The sequence below is a fragment of the Babylonia areolata genome, chromosome 2, assembly GCF_041734735.1.
Source record: "Babylonia areolata isolate BAREFJ2019XMU chromosome 2, ASM4173473v1, whole genome shotgun sequence".
Taxonomy (NCBI): domain Eukaryota; kingdom Metazoa; phylum Mollusca; class Gastropoda; order Neogastropoda; family Buccinidae; genus Babylonia; species Babylonia areolata.
In genome coordinates, this window is record NC_134877.1 from 12887294 (window position 1) to 12906898 (window position 19605).

The 19605-nt window shown below is 41.7% G+C and overlaps 1 protein-coding gene across 1 annotated transcript in view; it reads right to left on the reverse strand.

Moving 5' to 3' along the window:
* The window catches only part of LOC143297864 (uncharacterized), a 37266-nt gene that overhangs the window by 10079 nt on the left and 7582 nt on the right, over positions 1-19605 (reverse strand). The window contains exons 5-13 of the mRNA XM_076610393.1: positions 17399-17729; positions 16636-16796; positions 15784-15851; positions 15061-15321; positions 10237-10449; positions 8509-8740; positions 8091-8198; positions 4916-4981; positions 1371-1559 (exon numbers count right to left, since the gene is read on the reverse strand). Coding sequence (XP_076466508.1) covers positions 1371-1559; positions 4916-4981; positions 8091-8198; positions 8509-8740; positions 10237-10449; positions 15061-15321; positions 15784-15851; positions 16636-16796; positions 17399-17729 — 1629 coding nt within the window. The remainder of the gene's footprint in view (positions 1-1370; positions 1560-4915; positions 4982-8090; positions 8199-8508; positions 8741-10236; positions 10450-15060; positions 15322-15783; positions 15852-16635; positions 16797-17398; positions 17730-19605) is intronic.

Here is a 19605-nt window from a genome sequence, read left to right on the forward strand (position 1 = left end):
CTGGCTGCAGCACAACCACTGCATGCAGCACATCCACTGCTTGCAGCACAACCACTGCATGCAGTACTATTACTGACTGCAGCACAACTACTGCTTTCAGCACAACCACTGCATGCAGTACAATTACTGGCTGCAGCACAACTACTGCTTGCAGCACAACCACTGCAGGCAGTACAATTACTGGCTGCAGCAAAACCACTGCATGCAGCACAACGACTGGCTGCAGCACAACTACTGCCTGCAGCACAACTACTTGCTGCAGCACAACCACTGCATGCAGCACAACTACTGCATGCAGTACAATTACTGACTGCAGCACAACCACTGGACAGCAGCACAACCACAAACATGTACATCTGATAGGTTGTAAAGGCCTAAACAACATGTTGGGTTTATGCATATGTCAGCCATCTGCCCATCTTGTTGCTGTTCTTGTTTGTTTAAAGCAGATATGGTGTAGCCCATATGGATCAGTCTGCATATTTTGATGCCTCTTTGAAATTGAAACCATTCCACTGGCACGAAGATACACTCAGCTGGGCTGATGGCATTCAGTGTGGTTGAGTAAATGGGAAATTCCACAGACCCGAAAAAACAATGCACGCCAACTTGACACCAAAAGAAACAAATTTCATCAACCTTTTTGTCACTGCTTAAACTCACAGACCCAAATCACCAGTGCACTTTGCTGTCAAATTTTTCTTTCTCACAAGATAGCAAAACTTCACTTAACAAGCAAATTTTACCAAACTTGGGAAGATCACGTCTCCACTGAAGCAGTGTTTGATGAGATCCCCTCAGTACCTGAGCAAATTGCTCCCTTGGTAACCGTGGTGTATTCCTTGAAGAGATCTCCATCAAAACTAAGCTCCTTGATTACTCTGTCACCCCCGAAAGCGGAGTATGGCTGCCTACATGGCGGGGTAAAAACGGTCATACACGTAAAATCCCACTCGTGTGCATACGAGTGAACGTGAGAGTTGCAGCCCACGAACGCAGAAGAAGAAGAAGAAGAAGAAGAAGATTACTCTGTTGCAAGCACCCTGCTGCTGCCTGAGCTTCATAGGGCTGTTCACCCCAAATCATGCCTCCTCTTTCATTCTCACCTCTTCCGACATGGCAACAGAACTGCTTTAAGAACTACCTTATGTTCTGACACAGAGTGCTTGCTTTAATTGAACTGGTTTCAATCAAGAATGGCACATAAACTTCAGCTCTTTTTTTTCTTCGCAAGAATTCTTTGCACGCAAATTCTGCATAATTTCTATGGAAATCCACATTTAGTGGTAGAAAAAAAAAAGAAAAGAAAAGGAAAAGGAGTGACAAAAAAATTGAGAAATAACGGTAAGAAAAGAAGAATCCCTACTCACCAAGCACTGGGAAGGCCACAGATTTGCAGTTTGAGCGTTCCTTGAGGAGTTTGGTCAGGCACTTGAGCAAAGTGTCCTTGGGCTTCTGTCTGTACCTGCTCAGATCCAGGTGCACAATGCTCTGGTGGTTCATCAGGCCTGGTGCGCTGGTGACCACCACACCGTCGCTCTTCATCGCTTTCATGCGGTCTGAGAGAAAAAAGAAAGACAAACCGTTTACCATGAAGTGAGAGATGGGTTTAACAAACTGTTGGCTGGCGCCCTGAATGTCAAGTTTTTCAAGGCTTTTGTCAGAAATGTGAGAGGTTTCTGGTCAGTATGTGTGTGTATGTATGTGTGTGTGTGTGTGTGTGTGTGTGAGTGCGTGCGCGCACTTCTATACAAGTTTACATGTCTGTCTCAAGGTCTGACCAGCGTGTTGGGTTGTGTGAAGGTCAGGCATCTGCTTTATATATATACTTTTTTTTTTTAGTCATTTTCCAGCAGATGTGTTGATGGATCTGTCCAGTGACACCTCCTTGAAACTGAAACTGAAAACTGTCCCATCTTCCAGCACAGATAAAGGCATGTCCTTCAAACACCAATGAACTGATACGAAGACAGAAAAAGGTGTCATGACGTTTGATTTCCTGACTTTGAGTCAGTGACAGCTCAGCATCACGCCTCAAAGAGACAAGAGTGGTGGTGGGACTGTTGATCACTACCACAGCTCTCCTGCAAAAATAAGGCGTGTCCCATTCTGCAGGAAGTCAGTGGGGACAAATCCTTGCACATGCGAAGTGGTGGCCTTGTGGTAATATGTCCATCTAGGAAAGTACGAGTGTCTGACTGCACTGGATCAAATCCCACACTTGCCAGTACTTTCCCCCCTCTACTAGACCCTGACTGATGGTCTGTACTTTCCCCCCTCTACTAGACCCTGACTGATGGTCTGTACTTTCCCCCCTCTACTAGACCCTGACTGATGGTCTGTACTTTCCCCCCTCTACTAGACCCTGACTGATGGTCTGTACTTTCCCCCCTCTACTAGACCCTGACTGATGGTCTGTACTTTTCCCCCTCTACTAGACCCTGAGTGATGGTCTGTACTTTCCCCCCTCTACTAGACCCTGAGTGATGGTCTGTACTTTTCCCCCTCTACTAGACCCTGACTGATGGTCTGTACTTTCCCCCCTCTACTAGACCCTCAGTGATGGTCTGTACTTTTCCCCCTCTACTAGACCCTGAGTGATGGTCTGTACTTTCCCCCTCTACTAGACCCTGAGTGATGGTCTGTATTTTTCCCCCTCTACTAGACCCTGACTGATGGTCTGTACTTTCCCCCTCTACTAGACCCTCAGTGATGGTCTGTACTTTTCCCCCTCTACTAGACCCTGAGTGATGGTCTGTACTTTCCCCCTCTACTAGACCCTGAGTGATGGTCTGTACTTTTCCCCCCTCTACTAGACCCTGACTGATGGTCTGTACTTTTCACCCTCTACTAGACCCTGACTGATGGTCTGTACTTTCCCCCCTCTACTAGACCCTCAATGATGGTCTGTACTTTTCACCCTCTACTAGACCCTGAGTGATGGTCTGTACTTTTCCCCCTCTACTAGACCCTGAGTGATGGTCTGTACTTTTCCCCCCTCTACTAGACCCTGACTGATGGTCTGTACTTTTCCCCCTCTACTAGACCCTGACTGATGGTCTGTACTTTCCCCCCTCTACTAGACCCTCAATGATGGTCTGTACTTTTCACCCTCTACTAGACCCTGAGTGATGGTCTGTACTTTTCACCCTCTACTAGACCCTGAGTGATGGTCTGTACTTTCCCCCCTCTACTAGACCCTGACTGATGGTCTGTACTTTCCCCCCTCTACTAGACCCTGACTGATGGTCTGTACTTTTCCCCCTCTACTAGACCCTGAGTGATGGTCTGTACTTTTCCCCCTCTACTAGACCCTGACTGATGGTCTGTACTTTCCCCCCTCTACTAGACCCTGACTGATGGTCTGTACTTTTCCCCCTCTACTAGACCCTCAGTGATGGTCTGTACTTTTCCCCCTCTACTAGACCCTCAGTGATGCATGCGTAAAAGTACCCACTGCAACAAAGGGGTTGTCCCAGGCAGAATTCTGTAGAAAAGTCCTCTTTGACAGGGAAACAAATACACTTGCAGGCAGAAAAAAGGAACAGAAAGGGTGGAGCTCTCCCTGCAGCAACACACTCTCCCTGGGGACAGCAGCCCAAATTACACACAGAGAAATCTGTTATGACAAAAGAGTAACACAATAATACGCATGTGATAACTACTTGTTATCCAGACTTCAGAGAATCCAAAACCATGCGGCACAGCTTAGCTTCTGCTCTCCCAAATCTTCTCATATTACTCCTCTCCTTCACTCCCTCCACTGGCTGCCTATTGAGAAAAGAATAGATTACAAACTCTCTCTCTTGTGCTACAAATTTATGATTGGCATGTCTTCTTCTTACTTTTCTGAGCTTCTGCATTACTTCTCTCCATCTCACCAGCTCGGGTCATCAGGTGATGACTGTCTCTTAAAAATTCCCTCCTACAGAACCAGATTATATGGAAAACGCACTTTCTCTTTCCAGGCTTCTTCCGCATGGAACTCACTCCCGTTTCCTGTCCATCATGCTGTTTCTTGCCCTTCTTTCAAAACCTCTTTGAAAACTCATTCATTTCCAACAATTCAAATCAGTAAATAACTCACTGTCTTCACTTTTATGTTATAATCAAGTTAATTTTTTACTTCTATTGTTTTTACCATTTTGTAATGTACACATGTTCATATGCCTTGAATGATCGTTGTGCGTACGCGCACGTGTGTGTGTCTACATTGTGTGTGGAGTGGGTGTGGGTTTGTGGGATGGAGTTGGAACAGGATGATTTGTGCGTGAGGGTGTATTTGTTTTTAGTATGCACACATCATTGCATTAAAAAAAATTTTTTATTGTAAACGCCCAGGGTTTTTGTATCATTAGATTGGATGTCCCAAATGTCCTTTTATTATTATTATTGCGTGTGTGATTGAAGTCTGAACGACACAGGAAACAAATGATGAGCCTCCAGAAGCAGCTGTCAGTCGGCTCTACCTAAGTAGGCAACCTGTAGTGCAAATGACTGTGTTTGTGAAACGCTTAGAGTTTGGTCTGTGACTGAAATCAGGTGCTATATAAGTATCAATGATTGAATAATGACATCCCACCACAAGATGAAGGAAAAAAGAAGTCCTCTCACCACAAAAGGCAGACTACTCATGCCAGTACACAGAAAGCAGAACTGGGAGACAGGGAACCGCATGCCCAACATGGAGAGTTTATGGTGTGTCAGTGCTTGAACCTATTAGCAAAGTGAGATCAAGGCAAAAAAGAAATCAAATTCAGTCAAACATATGATGGTATAATATTCTGCAGCACCGTGTTTTGGTAAACTGATGTTAGTAATATTTTACCAATTTAATTTTCATATAGCTCACTCAGGACTTAAAAGAACTGTTAATGTATGAGAGTGAACAAAAAATGAAAAAAAAAAGAATTACGTTTCTCCTTGCAGAGTCTGACCAGAAAATCACCACACTGGTCTCGAAAAGCTTGTGATACAGCACCTGAAACAAATACAAGATGACCAACTATACAAATATATTTTTCTCCAGTTTATCTGATGCATAAAAAACAACAACAACAGAATTTCAAACTGGCAACTGTAATTAACCAGTTGAGTGCCTGTAAGATGTCAGCTGACATCCTGCAAAAAGTTTTGTATTTGTATTTGTTTTTGTGTTTCTTTTTATCACAACAGATTTCCCTATGTGAAATTCGAGCTGCTCTCCTCAGGGAGAGCGCGTTGCTACACTACAGCGCCACCCTTTTTTTTGTATTTTTTTGCTGTGTGCAGTTTTATTTGTTTTTCCTATCGAAGTGGATTTTTCTACAGAAATTTACCAGGAACAACCCTTCTGTTGCCGTGGGTTCTTTTATGTGCACTAAATGCATACTGCACACGGGACCTCTGTTTATCGTCTCATCCGAATGACTAGCGTCCAGACCACCACTCAAGATCTAGTGGAGGGGAAGAAAATATCGGCGGCTAAGCTGTGATTCGAACCAGTGTGTGCTCAGATTCTCTTGCTTCCTAAGTGGACGCGTTACCTCAAGGCCATCACTCCACTGCCTTTGTGCCTATAAGATGTCCACTGACATTCTGTATGTATTTCGATTTTTCCTTAATCAGAGTTTGGTACAATGAACATAAACAGAATCTGAGTGGCTAGTTTAATGTGTCTGGATAATATACATACTATCTAACTGAGCATTTGTCAAGTGAAAGACCCCTTTTTTCTCAGTTTTCTCAATTTGCTAGCTGGACCACTTGGAGCACGCATCTAAAGAGGGTTTGCCTCACATGCCAAAAAGGTGCCAGACACTTTGTCAAGTGAAGACAGTGGTCCCAGTCAGCAGATCTGCACAGCTTTGCAAGCTGTGCTGATGATTATGTACAAGTATAACAATGAGAGACGGATCTGTCTTGTCTTATGATTTGTTTGAACTCAGAGGTGATGACAAGGACAGTGTCAAAACTAACAACAATATCTGACTCTTTCTTCAGTCCATCTATCCAATCAGACATCATTTTTGAGCAAGTGACCATTACTGACAGTGAAGGCATGGCACTTTCACATAATTTGAGAAGAGGTGGAGGAAAGAATGAGGAGTGTTGTAAGACAATAGGTCCAAGGCCAAGGCGGGTCAGAGGGCGGGGCAATATGGGCATGATCAACTGCCAGGAATGGCAATAGCCAATCATCCACAATTTTCTTGACACCCAGAGCTGACAGATGTTAAACGGGGATCACATGTTTTTTACTTTTTCATGCTTTTTGTCACTGATCAGCTGACCAGTCTATTCATAGAGGAGACAAACCGGATGCACAGCAGACAACTGTCAGATCAGTTACAACCAGGAGGAATGGAATATCACCAAAGCGCTCTCTCCTCTAAAGGAAGGATGCTAACAGGTGCAAGAAAAGCTTGGCGGTTCACTCTCTGAGAACATGGTTGACTTTTCCTCTTGACCAAATCCACACATGTCGTTTCTGGGACAGCTATTCACTTACATAACTACAAGAGCTGTGGAAGTTATCATAAACTTATAAGCCATTTCATTTACTTTTACAGGTATATATCAGACAATAAGCATGCCATTTCCAGCAGTGTTTTAATGGGTGTCAGTCTGTGAAGGTTAAAACAGACTTTTTAATGCATTAAAATCATTATCTTCATTTTGAAATGCCTGAATAGTTATCTAGATTAAAAATAATTGGGAAAAAATCCCTGATTTAGAATCCACATCCTTTTTCCTTCACAAAATTTTTACTTTTGTTCTGCGTCTCCAATAGTTTTTGTTCTAGAATTTTGTTTAAAATTCATTGCCCCTGAATCCTAAAAATTCCCTGGCAAGGGGAGAACACTTTTTTTTTCTTCTTCTTTTTTTTTAAACAGAATTCTCTTGCACTAAACTGGTTATGGTCACATGTAAAAGTCACAGTTCAGAAACCTCATTGAAGCAATGGAAGAATCTAGCGTGCCATGTGTTCCAGCAGTTTCACCTGAAGAGTCCTGGTGCAAATCACCATGTCTGATAAATGACTTTTTTGTTGTCGTTCTGCTGCTGTCCCACACCCAGGCTCATCAACAGTTCTAAGAAAACACCAACTTTCAAATGTTAAAATCAGTTGTTGTTGTTGTTTGTTAATCCTACCTGAAATGTTCATATGGATTTATCCCTTTAATATGCACAGGGTCCTCATAAAGGTGGTGGCTAAATAATATTTTTCACTATCTATTATAAAACTGTTTTGTTTTCTCTAATACTTGCATCTGCTGAGAAAATGCCAATGTCAGACTTTTACACACACCGCATGCACACACACAACCAGCACAGGGTTTTACTTGCTTTGTGTGCACACTGGAGAAAAAAAACACACATAAGAATAAACATACACCAGTAATTTACTGCTTGTCTTGCTTTGACACACGCTCCCTTCAAGTCACCTCCAGGCTTTGTTGCCGGTTTTCCTAAGTGATCCTCTACACACTGGATTAAAAACTCCATCACCATCTTACTATTCCTTGCTGCTTCCTGTACATGTCATCGTCAGTACATTATCGCTCACGTTCTGCTTCCTGTACATGTCATCGTCAGTATATTATCGCTCACGTTCTGCTTCCTGTACATGTCATCGTCAGTATATTATCGCTCACATTCTGCTTCCTGTACATGTCATCATCAGTATATTATCTCACATTCTGCTTTCTGAACATGTCATCATCAGTATATTATCGCTCACATTCTGCTTTCTGTACATGTCATCGTCAGTATATTATTGCTCACTTTCTGCTTCCTGTACATGTCATCGTCAGTATATTATCACTCACGTTCTGCTTCCTGTACATGTCATTGTCAGTATATTATCGCTCACATTCTGCTTCCTGTACATGTCATCATCAGTATATTATCGCTCACATTCTGCTTCCATCAGTATATTATCGCTCACATTCTGCTTCCTGTACATGTCATTGTCAGTATATTATCGCTCACATTCTGCTTCCTGTACATGTCATCGTCAGTATATTATCGCTCACATTCTGCTTCCTGTACATGTCATCGTCAGTATATTATCGCTCACATTCTGCTTCCTTTCGTCCTGTGCATACCTCTGTTGAAATCAAAGTCAGAGTTGATACTGTTGACGACTGCATCACTCTTATCATAAACGATGTCTCCCATCTTGACCTGCAGTTTGATGAAATTGACTTGGATGGCTGAAGAACAGAAAGAAAATGAATAAACAAACAAATAAATGTAACAATCTGACTCACAATTAACATCATCTATTCATGTTCTCTTTCAGTTTACTGATGCTGTTCAAAGTAGTATGGACTTCAAATAAATAGTTTATGATTTCATATTCTGCCTTGCATGCAGACGAATATATACTGGAATATACAAATGAAACACACACACACAAACTCACTCATGCACACACACACACACACACACGCACACACACACGCACATACACACACACACCAAAAGAAGACCAAAACAAAACAAAAAACACTGCCCACTCACAAACACTGCCCTTCCTAGCTTGGCGAGCCCCTCTGGAAGCGGCCTGCCCTCTGTTTCTCCCTCCATGCATCGGCCCATCTGTCGACGACCCGTGTGGCGAGTGTCCTGAGTGGGAGAGGGCCTGGGCGTATGAGGGGTCTGTGTGGTGGGGATACACCAGGGGGGGCAAACTGCCTCCTCCACTGGACAACGGCTGCTGCCTTGCCCACTCCCAGTACTCCTCCTTGTAGACCTGCATGGGCAGAAACCCAAAACAGTCACAAAAATTGTCATGCGTTTTGCAAATGTGGAGTGATGGCCTAGAGGTAACGCGTCCACCTAGGAAGCGAGAGAATCTGAGCACGCTGGTTCGAATCACAGCTCAGCCGCCGATATTTTCTCCCCCTCCACTAGACCTTGAGTGGTGGTCTGGACGCTAGTCATTCGGATAAGACGATAAACCGAGGTCCCGTGTGCAGCATGCACTTAGTGCACGTAAAAGAACCCATGGCAACAAAAGGGTTGTTCCTGGCAAAATTCTGTAGAAAAATCCACTTCGATAGGAAAAACAAATAAAACTACATGCAGGAAAAAATACAAAAAAAATGGGTGGCGCTGTAGTATAGCGATGTGCTCTCCCTGGGGAGAGCAGCCCGAATTTCACACAGAGAAATCTGTTGTGATAAAAAGAAATACAAATACAAACCCTTTAAAACAGTCATACACATAAAAGCCCACTCGTGTGCATATGAGTGAACATGGGAGCTGCAGCCCACCAACAATGAGAAAGAAGAAGTAAACCCCTTCACTGTGTGATGCTGAGGTACAGCATACGTCATAAAACACAGTGTTGTGTTAATATGCACTGTGCGTCCATATACCACACCTTCTGTTTCACACAACACTGCGCCTGCTGGGCGAGAACCTGAAGGATTAACTACCTCGATATTCCCAGGCATTGAACCGTGGTGTGTGTGTGCACAGGTTGTGACAGTGAGTGAAAAGGGGTAGGAGCACTGTGACTTGGCTCCTCCCCCCCACCCTTGTCTCTCTCTCTCTCTCGTTTCTGTCCTTTCTATGTGTCTGTTGTGAACAAAATGATTGGAGTATGTTACTAACTCTGTGTGTGTTGTGTTGTGTTTTGTGTGTGTGTGTGTGTGTGTGTGTGTGTGTGTGTGTGAATGTGTGTGCGTGTGTGTGTGAGTGTGTGTGAATGTGCATGTACCTGTGTGCAAGCAATTTTTTTTAGTGTAAGATGCATTATATAAAGTTCATTATTTCTGAGTTCTGACAGCAGGAATAGAGCATGCAAGCATAGCAAAGTGTTTCAGCAGTGAATAGGTTAAATATCCATCATCATTACAGAATAATAATAATGATAATAATGGCAATAACAATAATAACCATAATAGCATCTAATCAAATGATTTCTTTATTTAAGCACTTCAAAATACAATACATATATACAACACATAAATAAAATACAATAAAAATATCATCCATCAAAACACGCTGGTCAGTCCAACTAAGTGAGCAAACGCAATGATTCACGACAAGACACTGCACCAAAAATACACACTTCGGTCAACATCCATAGAAAACTTGCGATTCCACCCTCCACCCACCCACCCACCCACACATTCTCGTGTACAGTGCTATTGCACAAGGTTACAGCTTGAATAAAACACATGCAGAAGCAATGGATTAACATGAAAAAAAAAAAATGAAAAAAAAAACAACAACCCTTACAGCAAAAGTGTCGTGGTCATAAATGACGAACTTGACGTTTCTCACAGACGTGGGCTTCCTTTCCATGAAGTCGGCCACAGCGCACAAGGCCGTTCTGGCGGCACAGCGGGCGGGATACTCCAGCTTGCCCACTCCCAGTGCTGTCAGCGCCACTGCCCTGAGCTTCCTGATCGCTGCTTCCTTCAGACTCTTCTGAACACACTCTATCAGCACCTTTCAACACACACACACACACACACACACACACACACACACACATGCACTTACAAAAAAAAAAGTGTACACATGCAGTTTCTTCTTTTGTTGGCAAAAGATGAGACATAAACACTGTTAACAGATGAACAGGCAGATAGATGAATAGATGAATGAATATATCATCTGATTAAAATATATATACACTCACACACACACAAAATGAATGGCAGAAAGAGAGACAGAGAAATAGGGAAAATGTTTTTTGAAATTTAACTCAGTCACGGGATAAAACTAGGAGAATACACTCATGGTAAAATGATAAAATTTCATCTGTATCAAACCGATCAAGTAATATTGATAGAACATCAATGTGGACTGGTAATTCCTGCCACACTGATGCACACTTGTAAATTTCCAACCAAACACATCACAGAGGCACATGTTCTGATGCAGTGATAATCACTGAAGATTTTTTTTTTTTTTTTCGTTCATAAGCTGCGACTCCCACGTACACTTGTATATACGGGTGGGCTTTCATATGACCGTTTCTATCCCTGTCATGCAGGCACTCATATTCTGTTTTCAGGGGGAATGACAGAGGATGGCCCCCTTCACTCCATGGAACACTATGAAGGGACAGACACAGCCTGACAAATGGAAACAGAAAGTGGAGTGGTGGCCTAGAGTAAGCACATCTGCCTAGGAAGCCAGAGAATCAGTGTGAACGTGATCAAATCCCACACTCCCCAGTATTCTATCCCCCTCAACAAGACCTTAACCCCTTCACTGCTAGTACGTTTTGCTATGGGCTATGCTGAGAAAATTTTCAGAAAAACAAGAAAAACACGCCAATGATTTTAATTTGCTTCTATTTCAAAAAGTACTGAAGATAAGTGCATAAAAGTATATATCAAATGAAAGGAAAATGAACCAAGATTTTGTTTTTAAGACTCACATGTTCAAATAATGAGTCAATCTGACAGAAAAATTCCATAAAATGCATTAATAAAAAAAAAAAAAAAATGGGACTGTCATTCCATCATGTAGGTGCTACAATATCAACCAGTCTTTCTTGTGACTATTGTGATCAACCACACACACTGTCAAGGCTGAGCAACAGTGTCCAGGTGCATAAGACTCCAACACAGTCCACACAAAGAATGAAAAGGGTGTACTCAACCAGGATCTATCGCCAGTAAAAACGCTGTGTGTGGTACTTGCAGAAACAGTCTTCAAGACACAGTGCTGGTTTGCTGAGGCAGTCTGGGCAGTAGAACCTCACATCCTTTCTTTGTCCTTTCTTCCAGCAGACTCTGCACCTCCTTTGTGGCCAGGCCTTCTGTGGGGTAGGTGGGATGAAGTGTCGTCCACACAAGACAAACAGCATGGTCATCTTTAGCAGTGTCTTGGTCTTGGTCACCAAAAATCATGGCACTAATTACATCCTTCTGAAGTCCAAGAGTGTATTGCTGTTGCCCACTTTTTTGTAGAGCATGTGTACATTCAGCATGGCAATTTGTAGAAAATACACACACAGCTATTTGTACCATTTCAGGGTTTTCTTTGTGACATCGTAGGGCTGCAGCTGTTGGTCATGATGGTCCATGGCACCCATGTTTTTGTTGTAATCCAGAATTGCTGGAGGCTTGTTTACTGCCCTTTGGTCTTGCTGCTGCTGGTCTTCAGCTGTAGGTTTGTGGCAAGTTGTCAACTCCAGATGGTCCAGGATGAACATCATGATAATCACCATGCTGCATACCTGAAACACACTACATAAAAGACTAAGTTTTTGTTTTGTTTTTGTTTTTACATATAAAAAGATTATGAAATGGTACCATTTTATTTCTGATTGTCTTCAGAAGCTGAAATACAAACACACACACACCTACCCCACGCCCCACCCCAAACCCCCAAAACACACACACACTGAAACTGGTTCATGGTATGCCACACCCCCTTCATTCTCTCTTTCTCATACAAAACAAAATGACCACACACACACACACACACACACACACACACTTCTACAAGTGTTGTATTTACAAAGTAATTTTGGCATACAATTCTGTATATCATTCTCTGATTTCAGTTTTATAAACATCATCTCTTCCCCCCCATCCCCCTTCTCTCTCTCTCACTCACTCACACACACACACAATAACAACAACAACAACAAACCAATACACACTCGGGAACAAACACACAGAAAGCTCTAGGCAAGCGACACACGCTGTCATCAACAATGAGCCAGCCAGCAAGCCACGCCCCCTTGGGCAGTGATGGTCACACACAGTACCCACGTGACTGACTCTCTCTCACTCACACACACCGATCAGTGACTGAAGAAGCCACTTACCGCAACTAACACATTCAAAACACACACAATGCAGTCATATTCATTGTTACAACAAACAGAAAGCAAATAATAAACTGACAAACCTCGTAAACACCCATCTGCATCTTGAATCAGCTGAGCTTGTCTGTCTTCAGTTTCGTCAAGCAACTCGACCTCTCACCCCCCTCCACTGTCAAAATCAGCGTCTTCGGCATCAACTTCATGCAGTTCTATCTCATTCAATCCACAATCTTCATCTCCACTGTTTGCATCACGAAAGAATTCTTTCAATACAAGTGCAAGTGTTGGGGTTTGTCTGCGTTCAGCCATGGCTTTGCAAACACAACTTGAGCTTCGTGCAAACTTGCAAAACTTTCGCCATAAATATGACAATCCAATGAATAATTTTAGCTTATGGAACTCAGGAGATAAAGAGCTCTCAGGGGAGCTAATTTAATGATTAGCAGACTGTATTTTCTGTAATGTGGGACTCGAAACATAGAACGTTGTAACATGACGTACAGCGTACATCAATACAGCATTGCTGAGCGACATTTCATGACGTACACCGTACGTCAATAGTGCAGTCAAGAGGTTAAGTGGTAGTCTGCTCTATCCCCCTCAACAAGACCTTAAGTGGTAGTCTATTCTATCCCCCTCAACAAGACCTTAAGTGGTAGTCTGCTCTATCCCCCTCAACAAGACCTTAAGTGGTAGTCTATTCTATCCCCCTCAACAAGACCTTAAGTAGTAGTCTGGATGCTAGTCATTCAGATGAGATGATAAACTGAAAGCCCATGTGTAGCACGCACTTAGCGCATGTAAAAGAAACCACAACAACAAAAGGATTGTCACTGGCAAAATTCTGTACAGAACTCCACTTTGATAGAAAAACAAATACAACGGAAGGCAGAAAAATTGGGTGGAGCTGTACTGTGTGGATCGACTCTCCCTGGGGAGAGCAGTCTGAATTTCACACACAGAAATCTGTTGTGACAAAGAGAGATTCAAACAATACAATGGACGGTCAGCTAAACAGTGACACTGGAGGATGGGTTCACTGGGGAACAGAACATCAAGGACAATGGAAGCCATAACCAATGATCTTGACAAGGTCAACAGAAGTTAGCGTCGTGGACTGACAACTGAGAAGATGTGACTTCGATTCCCAGTGGAAGTTGGTTTTGTGGGCCAGCTCTTACCTAAAATTGAGTATGCTATGGTCTTAAATGGGTAGACTGGGACCACACGGTTGACAATAATTCATTTCATGTATGCGTCTTTGGGTGTGTTGTTAAAATTTTCCTGACCAACACTGCAAGTGTCTGTATCTCTCAGGCCTGGTTGATGCCGGGATATCATTTTGAAAGGAAGTGCAGAGAACAAGCTTGTCACGTAGTTCCAAACCTAAAATGGATCTCCATAGCAACATCATCATCATCACAACCATCCTCCTTCAATAGTTTTCATTCTGGTATTCAAATGCATGTCTAACATGTTGGTTTTCACACTGTACAGTGCAACAGAACTTGTTTTACTTAAAAGGCACCAATTAAAGTTGAATTTCTATCATCATTATTATTATTGTTATTGTTGTCATTACAACTACTATTATCATCATTGTTGTTTTTATTGTTGCTATCATCATTATAATTATCATCATTATTACTATTCTTATCTCTATTCTTCTTATTATCATTATCATTATTATTATCATTCATTAAGTTTTACCTGTCTTGCAGTTGGTCCCCATGGTGTGTAAACATAATCAGTGTTTATGTGTTTGGTTGGAAGTATGTGCTGGGCTGTTTTAGTGTTTTACTCAGTACTACCAGTTTGCTCCCCTGACTTTCCCAGATGGCCCATTTGTATGGGTTAGCAACAAACAAAAAACATCACCAAAAACAAATATTAGAAGTTATAAACTGAAGTTATCCAAACTGATCAGAAACATGAGTTAGTTGGGAGACAAAACATAAAACTTCCTTCTTATCTTATCTTCCAGTGAGACGATGAAAATATCCGTAATTTTTGTTTGAAAAACATGGCAAATAGATTTCACTAATATCTTATTTTCCTGGCAGCGAAAGGGTTAAATACATGTTTTCCACTTGGTTTTTTACTCTTCACAACTGAGCATGGTTGTCACAACCCATAAGGGGTTGCGCATATAGCTCCACACCTTCCCAGTCTAGCTAACACCCCTACAACACAAACACTTGGAAAGGCTCCATACAAATCATACTACTATCAACACTATCATCATCAGTATCATCATCCTCATCAAGCCTTACCTGTCTTGCAGACGGTCCCCATGGTGGAAGGAACAGGTAGAAAATGTGAGAGGCGTACAGCGTGCCCCCCTTTCCAGTCAGGATGCGCTGTTCTGCCAGCACTTCGTTGCGGTTCTCAATGCTGTCGTGGCTGAAGTAGGTGTCCCCTCTCTGCAGCGTAGTCTGCACTGTGGAGCCCCCACGCAGCAGAGACTTTGTGATCTGGCTTTTGTACAAGTCCAGGTCTATGTCAATGTCGCAAGGCACAACAAGGCATTCCACCTGAAAGAAAGAAAGAAACCAACATTAAAAACAGTCACAAAAAAAAAAAAAAAAAAAAAAAATCAAACTTTCATTACAGAACAAAACAACACACACCGTCATGTATGCAGGTATGTTTAGTTTTCGTGTGACAGGCATTTTTTGGTGGTGATGTAATTACTCCCATGAACATTTTTCTTGACTGCGAACAACTGAAACAATTTCTGCCCAAATCAGTTTCAAATCTGCAGTTCCATTTGTTTCAATCAGCAATGTTAAATATAACTCATATGCATATATATATGTGCGTGAGTGAGTGAGTGCGTGTATGTTTGTGTGTTTGTGTGTGTATGCATGTGTGTGTGTGTGTGTGTGTGTGAGGTATGAGGTAAACAGCGAAACATTTTTGATGATGCATATATACGTCATGGGGAAACTGAAAAAGTGAAAGGAGTTGCTGCTTTTGACTGTGCATAAAGTTACCTGTGCTTTTGAAATGTCACCTTTGATGATTTCAATTAACCCACTGTTGGGATCTCCTGGCCTGGCTCCTGCAACAGGAACAAGAGACAGATGGGCTCACAGGCATTTGTAAGGAACAGTCTTTGTAAGGAACAGTCTTTGTAAGGAAGTCTTTGAAAGGAACAGTCTTTTCCAATGCTAACTACAAGACACACACATTAGTGATTTGTCCACTGCAGCATGGAAACGTGTCTTCCGACTGCACTCTGTACATGAACATTGTTGACATCAAAACATGGACTGTCCAGCCACTCTTCTATTATCTCTCTATGCTCTATCACACTTTTCACACATCTTAAAACTGTCTGTTGACTCTTCATATATACACTGGAACTATAGCAAATACTTCCATTACACTAGTCTCCGCCCCCCAAAAACATGTACCCAAAACAAGTATTCAAAAAGGTTTATAGTTTATCTACTAAAAAAAAAAAAGGAAAAGAAAAACAGAAAACAGGAAAACGTTTCACTTTTCATTGTATGAATCAACATGTAGGTTTTGTTGTCTGGGGGCATGCTTCAAAACATGTGCCTCAGTTTCATATTGCCAGTGTGTCCACTACTGCATTTGCTATACAAGTTCAGGTGCTGCTAATACATATCCCCATCTGTCTCCTAATCTGCTGTGTAGTAGTTCAGGTGCCACTGATACATATCCCAATCTGTTGTGGCCTTTATACATATTCCCAGTCTGTCTGCTACTCTCTTTACTCTGTACAAGTGCAGGTGCCGTAATACGTATTCCCAATCTGTTGTGTTACTAATACATATTCCTGGCCTGTCACCTACTCTGCCATGCACAAGTTCACTCACTGGGCAGGTCAGTGGCCAGGAAGGACAAACTGTGTGGTGTGGGAGGGGAGACGATCCAAGGGAGGTCAGCCTGGAGGACATCTGTCAGAGCGTGCAGACATGCTGGTCGCGTTGAACACAGACACACATGTTGCAGGCTGCTGGCCTCAAACTTTCCTGACCTGCAAGCAGTATTTTTTTTTTATCTTAAAGTTTTACGCAAGACGTGTACACGGGAATACTGTTACTGTTAATCAGTTCTTGTTTATTCATCAAGACATCTTGCTATAGTCTCTCTCTGTCTCTCTGACTGTGCCCTAACAAAAATCACAGTCCTTTTCCACTGCATCTCATGGACACCAGTACTGCTCCACCATTAATTTACAGAAAGAAAAGTAAACACAAGAGCAATTTGGTATCCACTTTCATTAACAGATTAGTTTCAACCTGCTTGTTCACATGATAACTTAAGCTTGTTCACAAAACATGCTGCATTACAAAATATTCTAGTTCACATGCTGATAACCTTGATGTTGGAGTGATGGGAAACCAAAATCAAGAGAAATGAATTAGGATCAAAACAATACATGGATTCACTCAAAATGTTTGAAATTGGTCTAGCAGTTTTTATGAAATTTCTGATTATTTAATCAAACTGTCAACACATGTGACAGAGCTTCATGCTTATTCAAAAGGTTCTAAATTTCAACTCAAAAAGGTGTTGCTGTCTTTTTACAATAAGGTATTTCAATCCACTGAATATAAAAGAAAAAGAAATCCATACCAGCTATCCTGACAGCACTGACGGGTGATGCAGGCAGCCAGTGTCTTGGCGGCCACATCAATGGGCTTCAAATCCCCAACATCCACTCCCAAAACTGGCAAAGCCAAGCTGCCAATACCATGACGCTCACATTCATTGACAAGATTGCTGATCAGTCTCTCCACTGAAGCTTCCCAAGGAGACTCTCCGCCTGCAGGAAAGTAGTAGGGCATGGACACCTGGATAACCGCTTTGCACGGACGGGCGCCAGGCTGTGTGACAAGGATGCCTTCCCTCTGCTGTGGCAGACTTCTATGTTCTTGGAGACTCGGGTAGAGTTTGGGCCGTGCACCTGACAGACATTGTGAGAAAAGCTTTTTTAAAAATAAAATAAAATTCTGCATGCTGCAAAAGATGTTCTGCATTCAGCAATCTCATTTCTGGGGAACAAGACCAGTACAACTGTCCTACACTTCTCAGAATTCTGGAACTTTATGTGGATATGTGCACAGGCTGATGTCATTTAACATATCTGTATGTGTGAATACTTGCCTGCATATATGATTGTTTATTTGTATACATATATTATGTGGATATATGTATAATGATTATGTTTATACTGTAACCTTCTGTAGCCGGGCTGGCTACAATCTTCGTTGGGCCAGCTTAGCAGATGACTTTTGTGGCTCGCCAAAGGTTACTAAGAAAGTCCAGCGCGGTAAATCGGTCACAAGTTATCTCCCTTTACAGGGAACCGTATGATTTTTTCATCAATTTGTTAAATTATAAACACTTCCTTATAGATGAGATTATAGTTTTTATGTTATTGGACTTCAGAAAGATCATACTTCTCAGCTGTAATGATATCATTTGGCCAGGTAGCCTATAACTCTTTTAAACTAATATTTATGTGAATGAATTTTGGCACGATCTTCGAAATCCACTCAGTTGAAACATACAAAATACCTTCGTTTTCTATAAATCGATATAGTTGCTGTGAAATTTAGATTGTGCATTAAAATGTAAATGATTAAGCTTTCTTCTTGTGTACCACTTTCCGGGTACACCTAAGTTATAGGCATGCGATGGTTCGAAATGTCGGAGAGCATTTCGGCCCCACAAAACTATCTCTTCTTCAAGCCATTGGAATTCGTCAGTGCCGATTTGAGCAAAATATGTTTTTACAATACCTAGACATTTTTATAGCGTGTCTTGCTGATGTTTACATTTCTGTTATCAATCTGATTAGTATCATACATGTATAGTTGTGTTGTAGTTGGTTTAAAAGAAGTATTTCATTGTCGATCACAAGTGCCAAAAGCACCGCCAAGCAGTGCCGACACGGGAGCTGTCCGTTGAGTTTTCTCTTGAATTTTGACATCAAAAATCTTTCCTCTAGAAGCAGATTCTATAGATGATTTTTATATAGTTGGAAATTCAGGATTTTTGGTTACTTAACTGTTGCAATTATATTACATATCACGACGTATTAATTGTTGTAATGTACAGAAATGATACATGAACTCATTAAAAGCTTGTTCATTCAGTGACTCTTTTTGTTTAAAGTTTTTAACTACATTATTTTTGTAGAAAATGGTTTAGCTTAAGAAAATGCTCGTCTCTTGTAGTTTTGTATGATATATAATATGTCTATGTTAGTTCCCCGAGCCAAAAGTCAGAAGCCGCTAAATTTGGTCAAACAAACACAAGCTTGGCCCCTCAAGGCTCGCGGAGGGCCAGTTTCGTGAGTCGCTTCGCGGCGCTGGCTTTGCGGTTCAGCGGAACAGAATATAAGGAGTGAGCGAGTGCCAGACAAATGGAAAACTTTCCTGGTCTGGAAGAATGAAAGAATAAAAGAAGAAAACTGGCACACTGCCTTCCTGAGTCTACCTTGCCTGGCTGCAGCTCTCTTCTGCTAACACCTTCTACCTGTCTTCACCTTTTCTAACACCACCTTACTACCACCCCATCACACTTCAATATGTATACATGTACAAATTTATGTTATTATGAGTATTTGTATGCATGTTTCAACAGCAACAAATAAGCTTGGTTTACCATTTATCTCTTGACATATTAACATGCATGCTTCTTATTCTTGATATAATAATTCTACATAATAAATACATTACACATCATATAATTACATGTAAAAATCAAGAATTAAAACAGGAGAAAATAATATGGACACAGATTTCTTGATTTACTGAACTTCAAATTTAGTGGAA